Genomic DNA, 23,705 nt, shown 5'->3' with positions numbered 1-23,705 from the left:
TGGAACCCCTTATAGAAGAGGATACAAGATGAGTCACACATTCCTACATCATGCAACTTATGCAAGTTAGCCCTCCCTGAATCATGGTTCATTTATGAAGCAGAATGTGCTTAGACTTGGGTCTCCAACTCAAGATCTCTTGGGTTTTAAAGATAAAAACAAATACTAACAAATTCTGGATTCATAATGCACAGCCCTCACTGTAAATGACCTTTCTCAGGAATGTGTTACCTAGCCCTCCACACCATGTGGTTCTCACAAGAACACTGAAAGTTGAACTTTACTTTGTTTAAGAATCTCTGGCATTCTCACTGGGGACCAACTAGGCTTCATCCTCCCTTCATGACTAAGCCTGGAGAATGTAAAGTGCTAGAGTCCTGTGACTCTTTAACTTGATTAGCATTTCTACCCAGTCCATGAACAGATATTTATCTGGTCATAGTATCTATATGACTGATCCGATCTGTTAACTTGCTATAAACTGAGATTAACCCAATATCCAAGTACATTAGTCAACATTAAGCCAGGCTGTTACTTCATATCCTCAGCCCCAAGTATGGAAGTACTGCAGCCCCCCCCCCTTTTTTTTCCTTTTCTTTCTCAAATGTAATCTGAAGATATGCAATTGCTGTTCTTTGCCCAGTGTGGGCAACAAATACTTCCTTTAACATGGTGGGATGCTGCTGACTCCTGAGGATGTGTAACAGGGACTGCTTTTCAATGCTAGGATACATTGCAAGATCACATTTTCACCTCCATGACAAAGATGTAAAGTTGCACAGAATATACAAAGCCCACAGCACACTCACTGCCTCTGCACAGCAATGTTCTTTTTATTAGGGTGGTTTGAAAGAAGGTAGTCTAGGACTTCCAATTTGTTAATTCAGTCTTTTCATAAGTCAACCGGAACTAATTACAACCAAAACTAGTTTCTCTTCTGCCTGTAAGACTGTTAAACATCTAGAAAGGTTACTTAGTATCAGGAAGGGTAAAGCACTAAAGTGGCAGGATAGTGTCCCTCTTTATCATACTTTATTATACCACCAATGCCAACAAAAACATATGCACACATATGCATAGTCAGAATAACTATGTATATCTTCTGTTCATATGTTGGTCAACCCTACTTGATGAAATACCAGTGATCTAAGGTTTTCCAAAATTGATGCTGAGCAAATTAGGCCCCAGGGAACTAGTAATACTCCATTAGATCAAAAAGGGAGACAGAGGCAAGAGCTAACAGCTACATTTGCTTGTCCTTGGCCCCATAAGGGCTCTCATGTGCTGAGATTCCCATGTGATGAGAAGAAATGACACGGAGGTCATGGATAGACCTCACGGTCCACTGTGAAAGCTCTTGAAGGACCTTCAAGCCCCACAGCTTCTTCTCAAAGAGGCCACCATCTCCAACCATGACAGGCATCCCATCAGCCTCATTTTCAGGGATCTTCTGTTCCAGAAGCACCATTAACTCCTCTAGCTGATAGGCAAAGGCTGAAACTTGGAGCATAAGAGTATGTATTGCCTGATGGAAGTCACCTGCAGTTGGGGTGAAATGTACTCTCTGGTCTTCTAAAAGCTTGGTTAACATCCCTTGGAAGGTACGGTAAGCCTGGAGGTTTTCTTGGAGTCGCTCTGCCTCAGTCATCTCACTCCAGCGATCGGTGCTTGCCACTGGTACACCATCCACTGAGTCAAGGTTGATATTTTTATTCAGGCCCTGATGTTTTACCTGGCCAAGGATATAGCAAAACACATGTTCCTTATCATCTCATTTCCTTCTTCAACCACAAATACAATTTCCTTGACTTCCATAGTCAATGATCCAAGTTGTAAAGAAAATGTCTAGAATGGAAACCCTTCATATGGGGAGTCGTGATCCCACAGCACTGCCTGAATTTCCTTATCCCCAGTGTCCACTCCCAAGGTGAAACCAATCCTTTAGAATACAACTAGATTTTAAAAAGGTAAGCACCTGAGTCTCATAACTGATAAGGCTTTTCAAAATTTATGAATTCTTAGAGAACTTAAATTTATAACTTTGATCATAGGCCTGGAATATTACCACAGTAGGTCTTTAGACAGTGGCCCTTTATGAGAAAACAAGCCCAGAACTGTGGTTAATTTGACATTTTCCCAAGATGCTTTTTGACAGATCTATTTAGTCACAATATTCTGATGTGGAATACTAAAATGTAGGTAGCTTACACTGTACAGAGGGCAACTATACACTTTTCTAAAATTCTATATATAGTTTTTTCTTAATCAATCCTATAACCTTTTTATTTCTAAGCTTCAAAAAATTCTATGAAGAACCAAGAACTAAAGCCTATTGTCTACCCTGGCAGGATTCAGAAAAAAGGCAACCAAATAATGTATATTCTCACTTAAGGAAGGACCTGTCCACCTTAAACAGCTTGGATAGAGACAGTAAGGTTATGTGAATTTTCTCAAGGGAAAGAACATGTCAAATTGGTGTTTAATATATGATTGACTAGGGAGATATATCATACATACATACATACTAGAATTTTCATAACTAGTTATAGGGTTGGAACATGATGGTTAAGAGTTGGGCTAGAAGAGTTGAAAACAGACAACCAGACAACAGCAAAATAGATAACTTACATAAGATTCCATAAGAGCAGTCAGGTCTGAACGAATCTTCCTTGCTAGCCAGATAGAGCGGCTACAGAGGTCCCGGCGGTGAAGGGTCAGAGGTGATTGCTCTGCGAAAGCCATCCCCTAAATCAACTGTCCCAGGAAACAAGTGAGCTGGTTTGCTTCTGTCTTCACTAGTCCAAATAAGAAATGTGACTCCCACAGACTAAATCTACTGGGCATTCTCTAATGGGATTGTGCACCCCCATCCCCACCCCCTGCCTGACTCAGAGGTGGCAGCAAATTCCTGGCTGTGGATTTTGTGCCTGTGGAATCAAAGGGCCCTTTTAATCAGTCTTTTTTTTTTTCCCGCAGCGTCTGCCTCCATCTCTCCTCCACTCAGTACTTAGCACTTGTTTTTATGTCATTGTTTTGGTTTTGTACTTAGCAACAAGGTCACTATCACACTAATCCTTATGACACCCACCCCTGCCTAATGTAGTCTGGTATTTACACATATGATTTGATTTTACTATTCTGCTTTCTATGCTCACTTTATTTTAATTTGTTTTAACCTGGCAAAATGTAGAATTGAAATAGGTGTCATTTATTAAATGAGTCATATTATGCTACACATTTAAACTTCACTGGATTCTTGAGTAATTCTGGGCTGAATATTAGTATTTTTTGGGTGTAAATAGTTTTCTCATTTGATATAACAAACTTTTATCTAAGAAATTAACACAACAAACTAGATTCACATTTCTGTACTGGTCTTTGGCTTTATTTTTCCCCATTTCCCACTGACTTTACAGTTTCTTTGGGTAGCTCCTGATATGTGCAAGAAACAAAGTCTACATGATACAAGTCCTTTGTAGCCATCTTTCCGTTCCCTTTATTTGTAAGGTTTAGACTTGTTTAAAAAATTAGCTAAAGGAGCATCTCTAATCTCAATCATGGTGCCTTCCTGGTAGCTACAGGATGTGAAAGACACTGTTTAGGCCTGTTCTCTCCCAAAGGAAACACCCAACCCAACTTGGTAACATTTCTCAGGCACTTTTACTCAAGTGACAACATGCTTCTTTTTCTTCCCAGTCATACTCCATGCTTAGCAAGGGAATGAACAAGGCTTTGAAATGAAGACAAAAGAGTTAAAAAGGTCTTACAGATCTTTCAGTCTATTGTACTGCACTCAGTGGGTGATGTTAATAGGCTGAAGTTTCAAAGTTTTAACCCGAAATAGGTCAGTGAATGTCCCTATTTTATATCAGATATTGCCAAGAAAATCAAACACTTGTCATCTCAGTAGAAAATTGATGTAGGTGAACAATAATGAGAAACGGCTGCCATAGAACTTTTTAGCAAGGTTGGATTATGTTTTCTAAGTTAAAACTTGACATAAAAGCTTTGTTAAGAAGCACTGGTGTTAAATGCAACCAGTTTTGTCATTATCAGAATAAACTATACTTCATAGTATCCTTAACATCCCCTAGAAAGCAACCAAAACAACATTTGGAGTCTGCCAAACACAAAGCTACAAGGCCTCTCCATATTAGAAGCGCTTCCCAACTCTTAACAAAGAGCAAATAGCAGCATACAAAAGCCTACCCCAGGGGCATCTGTTTTCCTCATTTAGCAGCATCAACTGTTTTACCCTCGCATGACTAACTCAGTACAACCAAGGAAGACCAGTTGCTTCCAGGAAGACAACTTTTATTTTTCTTCTTTACATACTTATTTTGAATATGATTACCTAGATTAAAAGGAAACAAGATTTTAAAAGCAAAGTATCCCTTTTATTATAATTTTTTTCTTTTACATAACTTTTAAACCTAGATCAAGTAACCACCTATCTCTCATCACAGGAAAAGGGTCCTGCACATTTCAACAGGCAAATAGTTTTAGGAAATACAATTGCCCCATTACAATTTTCCAAATTTCTTGAGTATACTGGAAAATTGATAGACAGGAGGGAAACTAGTCCTGCAGCAAGGCTGTAAGATCTCACTTAGGTTGGTGGTATATAGTTCATGTTCTTCCCTCAAACAGGTTCAAGGGAGGTCCAAGTGCTCTATGCTGATGTTTTCTTTGCTCATTCCCAGGACTCCCAGCCAGTGTCTGACTAAACCGTGTAAAATGTGTTAGGGTCTAATTATGCAAAATATGCTAGCAATCCAAGCAAGGAGGGTGCATAACTCCCAGAAATACCGAGTGATTATCACAACTATATCTAAAAATTTAGAATTGCCAATTGAAGATGGAGGTGTGACTACTTAATAGATAACAAAACATCAGTATGAAATCTCTATTTTCAAGATTAAATGAGTGGCATGGGAAAAAGAGGAAATGGGAATGGGGCTTAGCTTGCTCATACAGACTTTTACTATGCTAGCACTAGCTCTCAAAAAGAAAAATATGAAGTTCATGAAAAATTTATTGCAAACTGCTAAAATAACTTATTGTCAACAGACAGCAGCTAAGATGACCCAGCCCCCTTTATACCCCATCCCACCCTCAATGAGAGGACAGGAAGTTTCTAAATATTAGAACTAGTTGCTTTTTATGGGGAGGGAAGTACAGAAAAGAACATATTTTCCCACATCCCAGAAAAACGAGATGTTTACAATGCAGTTTGCTTTTCTGTGGGTGGCTCTATCTGATGAATAGCCACTCTAATTTATGGAGACAATCTAAATAAAACAAAGGGTATGTGTAGGAGACAGATACTAGATAAACAGTATCAAGTGGAGCAACTTTGTTGCAGATCCATTTGTAATTACTCTTAACAGTATTTTCAAATCTATGCAATGTACCAAAGTCAACTGCAAACTCTGTGGGGCAGGAAGCCTATCTTCATGCCTTTTCTCCCCTCACATGGGAGGGATGGCTAAGTCTGCAACACTCTAGAGGAAACAATAATGTGTTTAGATTGTTCCTGTAGGTGTCTTCCTCCCTCCTCCCTGGCATCCCAAACACTGACATAGGTGGGTGTACAGTAAGCGTCTTTCAGAGATGACATTTTGTTATTCTCTTTTTGGGGAAAAAAAAACAATCAAGCGTAGAAAATTCAATAAACTCCACAGTTTTAGTGTTTGTGAAAAACAAGCTGTTCCTTATTTTGTTCTCAGTCAGTCTCTTATTTTTCCCAATAGTCATCATGTATTTCTGACAACAACTGGCCAAGTCTTCAATGGCTGATTCTGAAGTACACAGGGAAGAACTGCACTTCTAATTTTCAAAAACTGAGTTCAATTAGGGTTTTAGTTTTCTGAGAGGTATAAGCATGTAAAAACACGATCCGTGTCTCCCAATGACAGCAATAAACAATCCACGAGGAATTAAAGTCTCTACTTGCAGGAAAATAGATAATTCCAGGGAAAGCCAAAAAACATTATCGTACAGATTTTCACTTTTGTTTTTGTCTATTGAAGCTTTCTCTCTTTTAAAGAGGACATAAGACAGAACAGTTTACTCTTAACCAAATCTCTAGAACTTTTAGATTTTGTTCCTTCATGAATGACAGGGTCTGGTCTTCCACTAACTGAGAGCTGGAATGACCAATGACAAAAAAAATCAAAATCAAAACAAGGGGCCAGCAGGAATATATATGCAAAGAAATGGTGAAGACAAGAGAAGATAAATTCACAGAAGAAAATCTTTTGTGTGTGATTCAGACCTTGACCAACATTCCTCATCCCCTCAAAATTCTTGTATCTCAAATGCTCTTAAAATCTCAAAGAGCACACTAGTTACCACAAACCTATCAAACTTCCCTAAGGCTTCAAAAAAGCACTAGGCTACTGTAGTGATTCTGGTTAGTGCTGAGGACCAGCTTTCTTTAAAGGCCACTGGAGAACTATGATTTTAGAGGCTGGCTGTGCTTCTTTAACTCTAAGCCTTGCCTTCAAAGTACCTCTTGTAGGAAGGATCCCATGTCAGAATAATCTACTCTCCCAGCCCCACAAAACATAGCAACAAAGACCCTCCCCCCAAAAATCAGACTTTCCATTAATAAATAAGGAATCTCAGGTTCCACAACACAAAAACACACATGTTCAAAGTGCAAATTCCTGCCATTAGCCTGGGACTTTTCTCACTGACATAGAGCCCTATCTTACAGCCAGAAAGACTGTACAAAGGGCAGTCCCCTCTCTTGGGAGCCTGCTTCCAAGCAAGTGAGCACCATTAAGAGCATTATGGAGGTTCAGGAGTGGGGGGAACTGAGGTGCTGGGATCCACTGAAAGGGAGGGAGGTGGTCCCCATGTATCCTTCCTTCCCCAAACCCAGTGAGTAATGGAAGAGGGGTGAGAGATGTGTGCTGTTTTAACAGCATCCTACCAAGGGGCCCTAAAGTGCCAAGTCAAGCTGCCAGCCTCCAGAAAATAGAATTATATAATATTTGAGGGTAAGTGTTGGTTGTTGCAGTGGGGAGAAGCCAGAGCCATAGGGCAGTAGTAGAGGAGAAAAGATTTAGATGATAGTAATATACTATTATTATGAGTTCAAAGCTGATCCAGAGCACATCAGAGTTATAGGTTGGAAAAAAAGATCTGCCAATGAGCAGGAAGTCTGCTGCTGGCTGGAACCTAGTATGTTGCTGCTTTTTTTTTTTTTTTTATCAACCTTTCTTGTAAAGGCTACATCAATATTTAAGGATGAGGAAAAGGAGTTCAGGGAATGGGGATGGTGTGTGTGTGTGTGTTGTGATCCACAATGCAAAGAGCAGGCCCTTCAGTTATTTTACTAGATTTTTAAATGCTTTAAATTTTTTTTGTCCTTTTTATCTTTTAAATACAAAGTCTGCACTGCCCCAGTACCCAAAGTCTTCCTTTGCACTAGGGTCCAGTAGAGTCTGTATCTTCAATCAGAACCTCTGTGGTAGCACCGAGTATATCCGAGTTCATGACCAGCCCTTCAGTGCCCCCACTGCTGCCACTTCCCACAAAGATCTTCCCGTCAGCCATAAGGCTCACCCGTTCTGTCCCACTGCAGTACGACTTTGACATCCCTTCAGCTTCTAGCAGTAGGCATTCTCCAGATGTTGAGTTTCCCAAGGGCTCAGGAAGAAGAGGAAGCCCCTGACCATCTGCAGGTTGTGTCAGGGGCTCTGGGTTAGTGCCCAAGATATCTGTGCTGGTGATGAGGGCACCCGCATTGGCTGCCAGAGCTTCTGCAATCAGCACCTCAGGGTGGCTTTTTGCTTTGTGTGCCACTACACTGTCCTTCTTCTCAAATTTTTTGCCACAGATATTGCAAGAAAACTGGTAGAAGGAGTCTGCATCATGTTTCTTCATGTGCCAATTAAGAGATGCTTTTTGTCGACAAGTAAATCCACAGATCTCACATCTAAAGGAAATCCAAAAGTAAATGATCAAGCAGAGAATCTTAAATCAAGGGCCAGGTAAGAACTGAAAAACTTACATATCCATACAATACTTATGAAGAATTAGAAAAAAACTAACTAAAAACAAATTTTTTTTTTTTTTTTTTTGTTTAAGAAACAACAAAATAAGCATGCTTCACTCCAGTGGATAGTCCTATCTATACTCAAGCACACAGGCAGCATAAATTGCATTCATAGGGGGGTTGGGTTTGGTGGAAAGTGGTTAAGGAAGAATTCTCAAACTAATTAAAACACATTTAAAAAGAACAGTAAAGCAAAGAAAAAGGAAACAAAGAATTCTCTAATAAGTATCTAGTTTTTAATTTAGTAAAAGTAAATAGCAGTGTCAACTGAAATGTTTTTAAGGGACAAATCTATGTCAGATAATTGCACTTCTACCTAGATGTTCACTAGTAAGTAAACACTCACTGTAATGGCTTCTCGCCCGTATGAATCATCCGGTGTACTGCCAAATTGTGGGAACTCTTGAAGGCCCGAGCACAATATTCACAGATATAATCCCTCTGGTCTAAGAAGAAAAGTAATGTGGTTAATGCTCCATATTAAGGCACCTGCTAAGTACTTTCTGCAGTTTGCAGGTGAGCAAGTCTTCTGGCAGTCACTCCATAGCACACAACACACTCTTTACAGTGAGGAAGTATTTTGAGGAAGCTAAATTTAACACCAAAAAATGTTTGATTATTATCCCACACATCAAGCAGCAGCCTTTCTATGCAACAAAGAATAAGATAATGAATGGGATCATTCACAATAGCCTTAAAGAAACTAAAATATTTAGATATGGAGGTAAAAGACCCTGATGATGAAAACTAAATATCTAAATAAAGACATTGAGGCAGGATTGCTTGTGAAACCCAGAAAGCACTGATTTCAGCTAGCCAGTCAGATTGCCCTAGAAATACTATTTCTGTTTCCCAAGTATTAGGATTACAGGCAGCCACCATGCCCATCTGGCTCTTATATGAGTTCTAGGATATCTGATCTCTCTCTGGTCCTCTTTCTTTCAGTGCAAGTGCTTTATCCTAACAAGGCTATTTACACTAGAATATCAGTGAGTGTCAATTATAATACTTGGGAGACTTTATCAGGACTGTTTGTTGAGAACTTGAGGCCAGTCTGGTCTACACAGTGAGTTTCAAGCCAGCCAGGACCTCTTAATGAGATCCTACATCTTTTCTACCTTCACCATTTGAAACAGGTTCTATTCATATTGTCCAGTCTAGCTGGGAACTCAAACTCCTGATTCAGTTTTACCAGTGCTCTGATTATAAATGTGTGACCAAGCCCAATTAAAAAATGTCATATTTAAATTTTTATGTTTATATTTTGTTAAAATTTATTTTCGTAACTTTCTCCCATGGTTGCCAACTAGGTTCTTTTAAGAAGACCTGCACTAGAAAATCTTACTTTATTATCAGTCTATATACCCAAGTGCAGTTTGCTTGGCTATTTGGTAAACCTTTTACTTAGAAATGTACCTGTATGATGCTTCGCATGTCGCAAAAGTTGTTTCTGGAGCCTGAAGAGTCGTCCACAAGAAGGATGGGGACATACATATTTTTTTTTCAGCAAATGCTGGTATTTAATGTGGTGCTAAAATGGCAAAAGGAAAGGAAAAAGGAAAAAAAAAGTAAGTTTTCTCTACCTTCTTCTTTTTTTACTAAGTAAAGGAAAAGTAGAAGAGAAAAATCCTAACCTGCTCTTGTCACTCACTAGCAATGTCATCTTGAATGTACTTAAAACATTTCAAGTTCTAGTTTTCATTTATAAAATAAAACTACAATAATGGGCATGTCAAATGGCACATTACATGTCCCAAACAAAAAATAGTAGCTACAATTACTGTAATAGAATCATAATCCAAAAGTAAGCCATAGTCTTATACTTGTTTGCTAAAGACTAACAGGCATTTCTAAGCAATATTTCACTATTTCACATCCCCATTTCATGCCAGACTTACACATAATCAGAAATCCAACCAATAAAAGAAGTATCTATTAACTTAAGGAAAAAAATATCAAAAATAAAAAAAAAAATCTTCCATTTTGTACTATCTCAAACAAATTACTAGTTTGAATGCTATAATCATTTTATCCTAATATATATTAAAGCTAAAATCTATTATTCTGTTCTGTGTGTATTGTTGCAACAATCTGCTATTCCATTTTGGGAAATACTGAAACACTGTAAGAATCTGAAAGTCTTGTACGTGGGTTCCAGGTTTTCAGTCCTTTATTATTACTATTATTTAATAAAAATGGGCAAAGGTTTAGATGTATCCTCCAAAGTTCCTGTGCTGAAAACTCAAGTCTTCAACGCAATAATGCTGAGATATACTTAAATGTTCTGTCCCCACAGACGGATTAACATTTTTAACAAACTGAACTCAGTTCCTTATTTTCTCCTCATGCTTCCTTCTTGTTCCTCAGCCTTGCACACTGAGAAGACCCCTTTCCAGATGCTGGTGCCACATTCTTAAGACTTGTAAGGAACTCAGAATCAAAAGCCAATAAATTTCTTCTTTATATCGCTAGTCTTCGGTATTCTATCAAATCAGTACAAGTAGAATAGAGACAACTTATATATAATTTTATACTTAGGCACATTTTTCCTTGTATTTTATGTCAATGCTTACAAATTCCATTCAAAGTGACATCTTAGGAGACAAGTAATAGACACTGTATAAAGACTGTCATGTATAACAACTTTACTGACCTGCAAATAGCGAGGGTGAGCAAGAACAGTCCCACATCCTTCCATCTCACAACGAACATATTGGATTGGAGGCTTTTTTCTAATGCCAGAATGTCAGAAGAATTAGCAACAGAAGTAGTATTCTATACATACTGTGATAATAGATAATAAGTTCCACAAAATTTGTACACAAGTAATCAAACTGCCAAATGTTTGATGGTTTAACAACAACATGAATAAGTTAGCAAGCTACTAAGAGGTAAAAAGCACTAAGGATTTGAGACAACTCAGCACCATGTAATGAAAATGAAAACATACCATCTGTGTGCATCATGAAACTAGGTAACCACATTTGTAAAATTTTAAAGACACTACACTCATTTATGAAACTCAATCAAATGCCTGACATCAGACCTAAGTCTCACCTCCTTTTGGGTAACCGTGGACTTTTGTCATCTTTCCGCCTTCTCCCTCTCCTGTAATTAAAAAAAGAGTAGTTGACTAAATATTCTAGATGAAAAGGCATATTCTAAGAATGAAGTAACAGGTGGCAGACACCTAGGATAACCAACAATACAAAAACCAAACACATCTGGCTGGTCATCAAGCCAGATTTACTCTGAGGTAATTTCATTCCTTTTGTTTGAATTTCACTCTTATTATCTTGGAGTAAACTAGGCATTACTATGGAATATCTGGATAAACTTCAATGTTATTACTTGAAAAGTAGTTATGGTAAAATGTTCATCATGTAAATGCAATTAATTTAAAAAGGCAATCAAGAAGAAAATAAAGCACTTAATCTTATTTCTGCAAAAAAGTGTGTGATTAAGACTTGTGCATCATTTAACCTATTAGTTTTTGAGAACACACACACACACTTGAGATTTTCTGGTTTTCTCTATTCTCTTGTATCCCTGAAGACACTGTCTCTACAGCTCATTTGGGTTTATGTTTTTTAGAGAGAGTCTCATTTTGTAGCCATGGCTAGTCTGGAATTAGCTATATGGATTAGGTTGACTTCATCATACTCATATATTGAGATATCTGCTTGCCCCCACTTTCCAAATGCTAGGATTAAATGCAAGTGCCCCATGCCTGGAAATATGTGGATGTATGTGTGTGTGCATGCGCGCATCTGTCTACTAGTGGCTTTGATTGGTAGGTTTCCAGTTTTAGTAGAAACTGCCTACTTACTTCCTAGGAGGCTCCTCATCTTCCCTAATTTCATTCTCCTCTTCTTTCACCTCTACTTCTACTTCCACTTTAATTTCTTTCTTTTCTTTCTCTTCTTTCACCTTCCCTGATTTCCTCCGTGGCTTTGGGGTCTCCCTGAAAACAGAAAAACATTTCAACACAAATATTCTAACAAAGGTTTCATTAAAGGTAGTCTATAATAGGTTAAAGCTTAGGTTTTATCATTATCTCATTATTCTGAAGCTGTGATTCTCATCTTACAAACTACAATTTTATACCAATTGTATATCCCTGTCCTATAGCAAGGATGTGTGTATGCATATATACATGCATACATATGTGTGTGCCTCCACAGATAAATATTGCTCTATACTGGCTAGTTTTATGTCAACTTGATGTTATAACTATCTGAAAAAAGAGAGCCTCAATTGTGAAAATGTCTCCATAAGAATTGGCCTGTAGTCAAGCCTGTAGGGAGTTTTTTAAACTACTGATTCATGGATGAGAACTGAGCCCATTGTGGTTGGGACTAAACCTAGGCTGGTGGTCCTAGATTCTCTAAGAGGGCAGGCTGAGCAAACTAGTAAGCAGTGCCCTTCCACTGCCTATGCATTAGCACTCGTCTTGAGGTCACAGCCCCGTTAGAATGCTTCTTTTGACCTTCTTCAGCAATAGACAATAGATGTGGAAAAGTAAGGCAAACAAACCCCTTTCTCTCCAACTTGCTTTTGGTGATGATGTTTCATCATAGCAATAGTAACCCAAAATAAGACACGCTGAAAACATAAAAATCAAGTTTCTCTATAATTACAAGGAAAAATAAGATATAAGCAGAATAATTCTAAGCATTCCAGACAACCTTATTAAAACATGCATGTATCTACTAAAAAGTATAGTTTATATTATTAAAGTTCAATAGATTAGAGGGCTATATAAGAAAGACGTTATAACTCTAAAACATTCACTTAAATTATTTGCATATTTATTTGATCATACAACAAAAACAATAATGTATTCCTATATATTTTTTTCACGGCGAGTACAGTAAAATTTCAAACATGCCTTTCAAGGTGGGGCTTGTAAGTCTCATCTCTTGGGTCATCTTTGAATGGTATTTCCTCTTCACTGATTAACATTTCTTCCTCCTCCTCTTCCTCATCACTACTACAAATAAACAAACAAAAATGATAAATTCTGGTTTCAAGAATTGTCTAATAGGACTGAGTTAGACTACTTACACATAGCCAAAAAATTCACATTACCTAAAATTTCTATCCTTATGATCTGGTTGGACTACAATCTAAGTTACTTTACTACAAGTAATACTTAGAACTCAAAGTCTACAAAAATATGATATAACATTTTTAAATAAAAATGAGGTAATTGTTCAATGGAACCAAGACTCAGAGAATTGACCTTGTAATTCTACGTCTGATAATATGTTAGTCACGCCACACAATAATTAACCAACATTAAATTACCAAAGTACTATGAAAGGCACTCAGCAAGACATTACTTTATATTGGTGCCCAACACACCCACAGAAGTTACTCAAGACATGCTTTTGGAACTCGGAAACTAAAAGTTTTACATTTTTAAGGTCCATTCAAGATCAAATGTGGAATAGTAAGTATGACAACTTAAAACAAGTTAATTTCAGTAACAGCTCAAAAATTCTATTAAATAGAATTTGTCCTAATCATTTGATACAATGAAGTATTCAAAGATATAAGTATGAAATAAACTTTATACCTAATGCCACCGGGAGACTGATGTTCTTCTGGAACGTCTAGAAAATTAAAACAAGATTTATTGAGACACTTGCATAAGCAAAGATCTAAGTAAACTTTCTGTATAAAGCAGTTTTATAAATGGAGTCTACCTACAGTGTCTAGAACAAATTCTACCCACATTATTACCTTTTCCCCCAAATTAAGACATTTACACTTCAGATTAAAGAACCAATTAGGTATCTGAAGTAAGCCTAATAATGTATTTGCACCATACCATAATCAAGTTGATCTGTAATTGGTTCTGTCTTGCAGACGAGTTGCAACGAGCCAGTCTTGGACCTAGAACTCCGAGTGTTCTCACTGTCTCGAAGGCGAGAGACAGAGGTCCTGCTACTACTGCGCCAGCTCCGACTAGGTCTAGTTGCAGTAATGGAAACTTCCTGAGGGAGGACAGAATCATCTTCTTTCTCTTCCTTGGGATCTAGATGAAAACATGTAATTCTTTTCAAGAGCTTAGTTAACCAATAATCATTCTTAAAAATCTAGTAACTGTAAGCAGCAGCAACAGAAAAAAAAAAGAATAGCCCCCATCGGCTCCTGTATTTGAATGCTTAGTTATTATCAAGTGGAACTATTAATGTGTCCTTGCTGGAGTAGGTATAGCCTTGTTGGATGAAATGTTTCGCTGTGAGGTGGGCTTTAGAGGTTTCAAATGCTTAAGACAGGCCTAGTATTTCTGTTTTTAAATCTGGATGTACCACTCTCAGCCCCTTCTCTAGCACCATGTCTGCCTGCATGACCTCCAATGCTCACAGTGGACTAAACCTTTGAATCTCTAAGTAAGCCCCAGGTAAATGCTTTCTTTTATAAGAGTTGCCACGGTTATGGTGTTTTATCACATCAATAGTAACTCTAACACATGTGAGGTAGGCAGCATTCCAATAATCCATCATTCAGGGTAGTATAGAAGGACCATGAATTAAGATCAGTGAGAAAAAACAAACAACCAACAAAAACAACAAAAAACCAAACAACCAAGGGCAATTGCCCACCAGAACTGAACGGTCAGTATCTACTGCTGCTGAAGACACCACTTTGATTCCAAGACAAAAATCAGGTTGGAACTGAACTGGACGCTTTGCCCCTGCTGATTCAACTTTATAGGATTGAAATGTGCTGGAAAAGTTATTAACAGTCTAATCCAGTTGTGGACTCTGTGTTCTATAAAACTGATTTGCCAGGTAAGATATACCGATTTCTATATAATGGCATGACTGCTATGGGGTGATCAACTGTTTTCTGAACTGAATTTAAAGTTCATTCCTTAAGAGCAAATTTATGCTCAAGGAAAACCTGTTTAAAACCCCTTTGCTGGTAGGGAGCCAGGATAAGAAGGGAAACCTATTACTGTTCTTTTCCTAACCAGACATGTCACACTGCTTTTATTTATGTTTATACTTAGTGTTTGATGCTTTCTCAGCCTTGATTAGAGAAGCTTCTTTTTATAGTGAGTAGTAGGTTAATAGAGACCCTTAACTAACTAGAAGTGCAAAGAATAAGTGACTGCTGAGTGCTTAGCCCTATGCAGGACATCTATGCTATCCACTCCAAGGCTCAGGGAATATTGTGGAAGGGAGGAAAGAATATAAGAGGCAGAGATGGGAAGCTGTGTGGTAAAATGCTATGTCCTGAATATAATATGGCTGTTGTATGTACTGATAAAAATCACAACAATGGAGTTTTCAATGTAAGGTCTCACTCATCTCTAAGAGACAGTTAAAGTTTGCTGAAATATACTGCCTTCTGACTTAGACACTTGGTAAGATGCCCTTGTACCAATGTTCATCCAATCATATTAAGTACTAAAGCTTCAAATACTAGGAACAACACTTATCCTGATGTTGTTACTCTAAGTAAAGTATTTTTCATTGCGAAACAGTACCTTGTTTCATAAAAAAATTAATGCAAAACAGAGCCAAAAAACTGATTCATGGAATTCTAACCATTCGCTCCATGTTAAATGGAGAAAGTGGTCTCAGAAAGAGAACCAGAAATAGAGGTAGCAAAAAGAATGAAAGTTCAAGATATGTCATCTACAATGTTGCTAAAAATTATGTAGTTCCAGGTTTTAAAATATGTAAATAACAAAAGGCTCAATTCATTTGTCATCAACATATCAATGTAATATCATGTCTTATGTATCATTCTGATAACTATACAAATGTATGACAAAGCTTCATGGAAACAGAAACTCCAACAAACATGTTATGTTAAAAATGCCAATTCTACTAGATTTTAAGGCATAAGAATAATCCTTGTAAACAGTGCTTTGCACTCAGAGGCCAATGGTAGCAAGAGTCTGACTAGAATGGTAATAACAACAGTGTTGGAGAGAACAAAGTAACTAGAACCCTTGAACACTGTAAGCAGACATAGAACAATGCTGAGCCTTCAGAAGTGACTGAATCATGAGAGCTCCAACTTCAGTACCTTAATCCACATAGAACTCATAGCTAAGTTGTCTGTTAGGAAGTAGGCCTTCCTCCTGACTGCCATAGAGCCATTTTCCTTCACTCTAATAACAAAGCAGCAGCCTACAGAATGTGAAAAGATTTTTTACCAACTATATCTGATAGAGGACTAATATCTTAAAATATAAAGAAATCAAGAAACTTAGTGTCAAAAAAGACAAAAAATAACAAAAAAACAAGAAAATTAATCCTGTCAAAACTCAAAATAAAATAAATAATACTTTCAACAAATGAGGTATAGATCTAAACAATTCTCAATAGAGGAAACTCAAATGGCAGAGAAACAAAAGTTCAACATCCTTAGCCATCTGGGAAATGCCAATCAAAGCTACTTTGGGATTCCATTTAACACCTGTAAGGATGGCAATAACCTAAGCTCCTCAAATTGGTAAGGATGTCGAGTGAGAGGAATACTTCTCCATTGCTAGTGGATGAAAATCAATATGGTGGATGCTTAGAAAATTGGAAATCCATCTACTTCAAGATCTAGCTTATATCCCTAGTTGGCATACACCCAAAAGACATTGCATCCTACCACAAGAACACTTGCTCAATCATATTCACTGCTGTTCTATTCACAATAGCCATAAACTGGAAACAATCTAGATATCCCTCAATAGAGGAATGGATAAAGAAAATGTGGTATTTACACCATCAAGTATTTTACAGCTGTTAAAAAGAATGACATTATGAAATTTGTAGATGGAATATGAACTAGAAATGCAAATGGATAGAACTAGAAAAAAAAACCCCACAGATCCCAAAAGATAAAGATTGTATTCATTCACAAATATGTGGATATTAGCTGTTAAATAAGTGATAACTATGAAGCCATCCATAGACCCAGATAAGTTAGGTCTAGGTGGGTACACATGGATCTCCCTGGAAGAGAGAAGTAGATTTTATGGGTGGACTGAGAGTGAGGCTGGGTGGTAAGAACAAGATGATAAGGTAGGGGGGAGGAGGAGAGATGGGTTTGAGGATGGAAAGTCAGGGAGAGATAGCTAGAATTACAGGGTATCTGAGCTGTGGTATGGAAACCTAGTTCAGTGTAAACTTCCTAAAATATATGAAGGTAATCCTAATGAAGTCTCCAAATAATGAAGAAGATGGAATCCCAGCTAGCTATTTCTTATTACTAAAAAAGCTTTCAATACTGGGACTGGATTACATTCAGATGCATTGTGGGTCAAAGGGGTCCTATGGAAACCTCCCAAAACAACGCAGGCTGTTGACAAGACAATAGATTGCTCTCTTTGAACTGACAGCAAATCTCCATTGCTGAAAACAACTCCCACAAAACTTACTGAACATGGAGAGGGTGAGCTGGTGTCTACATAGAACCTTCACTTTTGCTTTAGTGTCTTTGGTTTGTGAAGGTACTCTGTAGACTACCAAAAGAGAAATGTAAACACCAACCTAGCCATAAAACTACTGATTTACAATCTGTCTTGCCTATAAAATTATGCTAGGGCAATGATGGCATAAAACCTGTGGGAGTAATCTGATTTGACTTAAGGCCTACTTTACAAGATGGAAACCATACCTAACACTGCTTTGGCAACCAAAACCAGAGACTATCCTAAAATAATAATAATAAAAAATAATAATAATAATAAAATGACTCCCATAATTTCAGGCAGGAATCTAAATCTTAGGCTAGTACAAAGAAGTAGGCTTCAGGCATGAAAATGACTTTGGACTAGGCCAGGGAAGTAGGCTCAGACATTTTGGTCATCTTGATAAGCCCTTAGAAGTAGTGATCACGGGACTTTGTTTATTGCCTTGCTTACTCCTTGACTATTTGCATCTATTATATTGCTAAGCTCCTCAACCTAGAACTGACCTTAATACTTGCATGTCACTAAAATGGTATAAAAGCAGACTGGGAAAAAAGAAGAAAAAAAAGAAAAGAAAAGAAGAGAAAAGAAAAGTAGCTGAAGATAGAGTGCACCTTTCCCTGCAATGCTCAGAGACCCTGGAAGGCTATGATGTGGCCCCAGTACAAGGGCTGTAGGTTCTGGACCTAGTGTTCTGGCACAGTCTATGTAACTTACCCCCAACACACACACACACACACACACACACACACACACACACACACACACACGTGCGCGCACCAAGGACAAGAGCTGCAAAATGTTTTTCCTGTGGTTTCTGTAGTATGTAGGCCCTGGCTACCAATGAAATCCAGAGCCAGATGTCTCAGGGTCAGGAAATCACAAAAGTAGGGGCCCCACTCCCAGTACATGGGGGTTTTAGTACAGCAAAACAGTATTTAGAGACTAGTGAGGTCCAGTGGCCAGACATCTGGCGTGAATGTCTATCCCACAGAACTGCCCCAGGACTTTTGCTTCCATCAACTCTTGAAAAACCTCTAGTTTGTCTGCAACTGCATGGGACAGATACCTCAGATGGTCTAGAAAACACAACTTTCAGGGCTACAAGGCTGGAGAACAGGTCATAGGGAACAAATGGCCTAGGTCAGGAACGAGAGCTGTTGGCAGTGGCAATAGGTGGATGCAACAAAGCCCTGGAATCAGTCTTGCCGCTCTTCATACAGAGCTCACTGCTTAATCCAGCAGTTCTGAGGATACACAGTTCTCCCATATCTGAAAGATTCCTATCAACAAATGGGTATGACCCTGCCATGACCCCATGTAGAACCTGTGAACACAAGCAGTCACTGATTACACACGGAATATTCATACGTACAGGGACACCATTCCCTCAGCCCAGCATGTGCTAACAACTAAATATAAATAGAGCTGGGTCCTCTCCCTGGTAAAGAGATGGGCTGATCACAAAGTGGCCACTGCTGGAACTCAGCAGTAGCAGAGGTGTACTAATCCTATGGTCAGCACGTGACTTTATATGTTATATGTGGAATATTAACAAACACATCAGAGAAGAACTGATCTGTGTATTTATTGCACTAAACCTGATTTCATTCTTAAAAAAAAAAGAAAAGAAAAAAAGACTCCTAATGATTTTCTGCTGCAACAATCACAGACCAGTGCCTCACTCAGCCATCATCAGAGCAGCTTCTTCCTATAGAGTATAAAAAGGAATACAGAAATCCACAGCCAGACATTATACAGAGACAGACCTTGGAACACACAGCTTTAAATGGGATGTTTTCATCAAATTCCTCCCATCAGAGCTCAGGGAACTCCAAGGAAGAATCTGAAGCAGAAATAGTTCAAAAGCCAGAGGAAATGGAGGACACCAGGAGAATAAAGCCTTCTAAATCGAGCAAACAATGCTCTTATTAATTCACAGAGATTGAAAGCAGTAGCATAGACCTGACATGGATCTGTACCAAGTCCTCTGTATATATACTATAGCATTCAGGTTAGTATTTTTATGGGACTCCTGAATGTGTGAATGAGTGGGTCTCTGATTCTTGTGACTTTTCTTGGGGCTTTTTTACTTCTGTTGGATTGTCTTGTTCAATTTCCATGTGATGGTTTTTGTTTATTTTGTTACTTTGGTTGTTATCTCTTAGAATTATGTTCTTTTTTAATGAGAGACAGAGAATGATTTGGATGGGAGGGGTATGGAGGAACTGGGAGGAGTAGGAGTAGAGAAACTCTAACCATGATAATACAATATGAGGAAAGGATCTATTTTAATGGGGAAAATAATTGTGCCTCACTACAGGCCCAGAAACATAGACCAAAGGACAATAGATGCAAATCTTTGAAATAAAAAGCCAAAATAAATCTTTTCTTTTTGTATGTTGTTTTTTCAGGCATTTTATCTTAGCAAAGACAAGTCACATGTCAAAATGTGAAAACAAGGATTTAATCAAATGTTTATACAGAAATGGTATAGTATCACAATTCACCATAGCCAAAATGTGTAAAAAACCCAAATATCTATCAATCAACAAAAGATTGTACAGCTGTGCTATGAGTTACTTTTGTGCCTACTGTTCAAAGTATCTGACAAAAGCAAGGGAGGAGAATGTACAGACTTCAGTCTATTATGGCAGGAAGATATGGCAGTAGATGCATGAGGCAGATTCTCATAGGGTGGACTGAAAAAATAGAGATTGCAGCTACAACCTGGGATGGGTTAAATTTTTGAAGCCTGTTTCTAGTAACCTAATTATACTAGTCGGGCCTCATATATCCCCAAGCCTTCAAGATAGTGGGAGAAGCTAGGAACCAAATAATAAAAACTTGATACTTAAAAGTGTGCTATGCAATAGATACTAGACACAAAAGTCATACCTTCTATGATTCTATTTATATGAAATACCTAGAAAAGGAAAATCTAGACAGAGAAAGTAGAAGTTACTTTTTCAGATAGGGAATGTTATCAGGGTAGGAGAGAGAAGGAATAATTGCTCTTAGATGGTGTAGTGGTCCTTTTTGGTAATAATGGAAACATCTAAAATTTAGATAGTAATCCATGGCTGTATAATAATGTCAATGTTCTAGTGCTTTAAAGAACTGTCATGACCATAGCAACTTAAAAAAAAAAAAGCACTTAACTGGGCTTGCTGACATTCAGTGGTTTATTTTGTCTACTACTGTCATGATGGAAAGCATGCAGCACGCAGGTAGACATGGTGCTAGAGAGGTAGCTCAGAGTTCTGTATCAGGATGGGCAAGCAGTAGGACCTGGGTTGGGCTTCTGAAACCCAAAGTCCACACCAAGTAACATACTTCTCCCCAAAAGCCACACCTACTCCAACAAGGCCACATATCCCAATCCTTTCAAATAGTACTGTTCCCTATGAGCCTCTGGGGGCCATTTTCATTTCAAATGACCACATATACTGTCAAAGAATTTACGTTTTACATTTTTTACTACACAATTACCACTTCACTATACAAAGAGAACAGATTTGGCAATAAGATACACACATTATCATAAATAATTATTACCAAACAGGAAAAGAGCCAAGTTTCATCTTAATAAGGGTTTAATAGCAGGAAGCCAGAGTAGCTAAGACAATCTGACAAGAATGGTTAATGCTATAAAGACGAGACACTATTACCAAGAAGAATATTTTTTCTAATTCTCTTAAGAAGCAAGATGAAGCTAAATAAAATTCCAGGAATTGCAGCCATTTGGTCATGATGAAATAAATATATTAGACAGGGTAACCCAGTATTTGGTCCTCTGCCTCTCAGGTTATCCATTCATCCAATTAAGGCTTAGAAAAAGTCAAATATATACCTAATATCTGGTTCTTAGTTGAAACAGGCTGTGTTTAGTTGGGTAAGAAGCTAGTGTAATATCTCATATCTTAATTTTGTCTTTCTGAGAACTAGCAAATTCAAATACCTACCTAGTGCCAGCAATTACTTCCATTTCTCTAAATTTAGCTCACACAAACATGCCAAATAATTGTGTCGTATCTTTATATTCCAAGGAAAGAAAATCAAGTAACTAATTTCCTCAATGTTCACACTTGAAGTTATGGAGGTCACTATGGAAGAAAGAGTACAGAAAAGTCCAAAGTCCAAATCTTTCCTACTGTATGTATCTGTACCTAACTACTGAAAAGGAGAGGTCAATGTAAACTTCCTTCAGATTTGATAATTTACATCTAGATAAGCACCTAGGCCAAGATTATCTACATAGTGCAGTGACTTACTAGTCTTAAGTTGAGTATTTGTAGTTGTGGAAGACTGATCCTTGTGTTCCTACTTTCTGAGTGCTGAAATTTAGGTGAGCAATACCATAATTTAGTGAGCTAAGAAATGAACTCTGGAAAGTCTTCCAGAATGCAAGGGAAGTTACCAACTGAGATAAATCCCAAGGCAAATGGTTCACTTATTTTAAGTTAACTACACTATATGTGTTTATACATATAAATTTAATGTTAACATTTAAATTAGACTTCTATTTTTGTTTATTACCATTCAGTTCATAAACTAGCCAATAAAGCAAAGATAGAAAAGTATGAATTTAATATACTTACACTTTAGGTGATATTAAAAGCTTGGAATAAAACAACCATTACTTTTGACTCTCACAGTACTGACATTAGGTAAATTAGCTTTATTTCTTAAAATGCATCAAAAGACTGGTTTTGCTTTCTCTTTAAGCAGCAGCTTTTATATTTGTGTTCACCTAATGGCCTCTTTACCTGACAATTAGCTCAGTGTTTAATAAACTAAACACTGGACTCTAAAGGATAAATAATAGCTAGATGTTAGAACAGCACAAAGTAAGGGTGCCTAAGTACCCCAAAGAAAGAAGTAAAAAGCCAGACCAAAATGACTTAAGACTTGACAGCCATCACATTAAGATGATCCTGGCAGAATTTGGATTTTATCTTAACAATTATGGAAAGAATTCAAGTAGGTAAGTAGCATGACTGAATTTTCTGCTTCCCCACTCCACTTTGTTTTTTTTTTCTTTGAGATAGGGTATCATATAATTCAGTTGGCTCGAACTCTCTAAGGTGGATCTGAACTCCTCTCAAGTGCTGAATTACAAGTGTGTTTATCATATCTGACTTCAGACTTGCAGATGTGCATGTTTATATGGAAGCAGGGCTTTATGGCACTCTTATAATCCTAACACTTAGTAGTCTAAAGCAGAAAGATCCCATCAATCTGAGGTCAGCCAAGACTGAGACCTTGTTTCAAAAAAACTTATTCTAATTGAAGACGATACAGTGACCTAGGTTTGGGAACAGTTAGGAGAGGGCATGGAGAGAGAAAATGGGTAACAGAAATGATCATATCCCATTGTATATTTCATGAAATTCTCAATAAAGAATTATTTTTTAAAAGCAGAATAAGGAGACTAGCAATGAAATAGGTGATAACGAACAGCTTGTGAAAGCATTAACATTGGAGAAGTAAAAAGTCTACAAAGGCAGAGAATTCTAGTGATGAACTATACTATACTGTATTGTGATATAACTGAGATATTATTATTTTTGTAGTGGTACTTTCCCTTTTACAAAGCTATTCTAAGGTTGCCATGCAATGATGCTTGTCTAGCCTCCATCTACAAGCAAGAGAACCTATCAACAGCTGCTATATATGCCAGATGGCCCTTTCCAAAGTTATCTCATTTCATAAATGCCCAATGAGTCCCAAAGAACAACAATTACTCATCCATCTCAGAAAAATATCAAATCATTTATTTTTAAGACACTAAATTTAGTGTGGTTTCTTATGTAATACAATACACCAATTTAAAATTTCCTTACATCTCAGTGCCTTCATTTTTAAATGAAAGGTTAGGGGAAAGGAGCTCTAAAATCACATCCAATTCACCAATACACTCTTCAAATTTCAAGAGGACAGATGGAATTAAAAAGGTATCAGAATTATATGCTACCTTTTAAAAATCTCTAAAATGACTATGGAGAAATAAAAATGGCTTAATCACAAAGTCAAAGGAACACACAAAGAGCCAACACAGCCACATTTCAACAACGTTTTATGGGACTAAATCCAGACAACGATAAAAGACTCAGAAGTTCAGAGTTCAGTAAGGCAAATAAGAAACACATTTTAAACCACCCCAGAAAGGCTCAATAATTAGAGTTACAATGCCATTTCTCA

General features: G+C 37.6%; 2 protein-coding genes across 2 annotated transcripts in view; both read right to left on the bottom strand.

The window, feature by feature from the left end:
- Window positions 1–812: 812 nt before the first annotated feature.
- Window positions 813–7,681, bottom strand: Cntf (ciliary neurotrophic factor). The gene is made up of 3 exons (XM_028770065.1): window positions 7,576–7,681; window positions 2,629–2,754; window positions 813–1,732 (listed from the first exon to the last, which is right to left on the bottom strand). Exons 2-3 carry the CDS (start codon window positions 2,740–2,742, stop codon window positions 1,244–1,246), a joined length of 603 nt encoding a protein of 200 aa, XP_028625898.1. The 5' UTR covers window positions 2,743–2,754; window positions 7,576–7,681; the 3' UTR covers window positions 813–1,243.
- Window positions 3,764–23,705, bottom strand: part of Zfp91 (ZFP91 zinc finger protein) — a 30,773-nt gene continuing 10,831 nt past the window's right edge. Inside the window, exons 4-12 of the mRNA XM_028770064.1 lie at window positions 13,905–14,111; window positions 13,650–13,686; window positions 12,960–13,061; window positions 11,898–12,032; window positions 11,126–11,176; window positions 10,722–10,800; window positions 9,485–9,599; window positions 8,415–8,514; window positions 3,764–7,948 (exon numbers count right to left, since the gene is read on the bottom strand). Of these exons, the coding sequence (XP_028625897.1) occupies window positions 7,438–7,948; window positions 8,415–8,514; window positions 9,485–9,599; window positions 10,722–10,800; window positions 11,126–11,176; window positions 11,898–12,032; window positions 12,960–13,061; window positions 13,650–13,686; window positions 13,905–14,111 (1,337 nt within the window). The 3' untranslated portion in view covers window positions 3,764–7,437. The remainder of the gene's footprint in view (window positions 7,949–8,414; window positions 8,515–9,484; window positions 9,600–10,721; window positions 10,801–11,125; window positions 11,177–11,897; window positions 12,033–12,959; window positions 13,062–13,649; window positions 13,687–13,904; window positions 14,112–23,705) is intronic.

Source organism: Grammomys surdaster, unplaced genomic scaffold (genome assembly GCF_004785775.1).
Source record: "Grammomys surdaster isolate TR1022 unplaced genomic scaffold, NIH_TR_1.0 198, whole genome shotgun sequence".
Classification (NCBI taxonomy): Eukaryota; Metazoa; Chordata; class Mammalia; order Rodentia; family Muridae; genus Grammomys; species Grammomys surdaster.
Note: the sequence above shows the minus strand (reverse complement) of the source record. Positions and strands in the feature narration are given on the sequence as shown.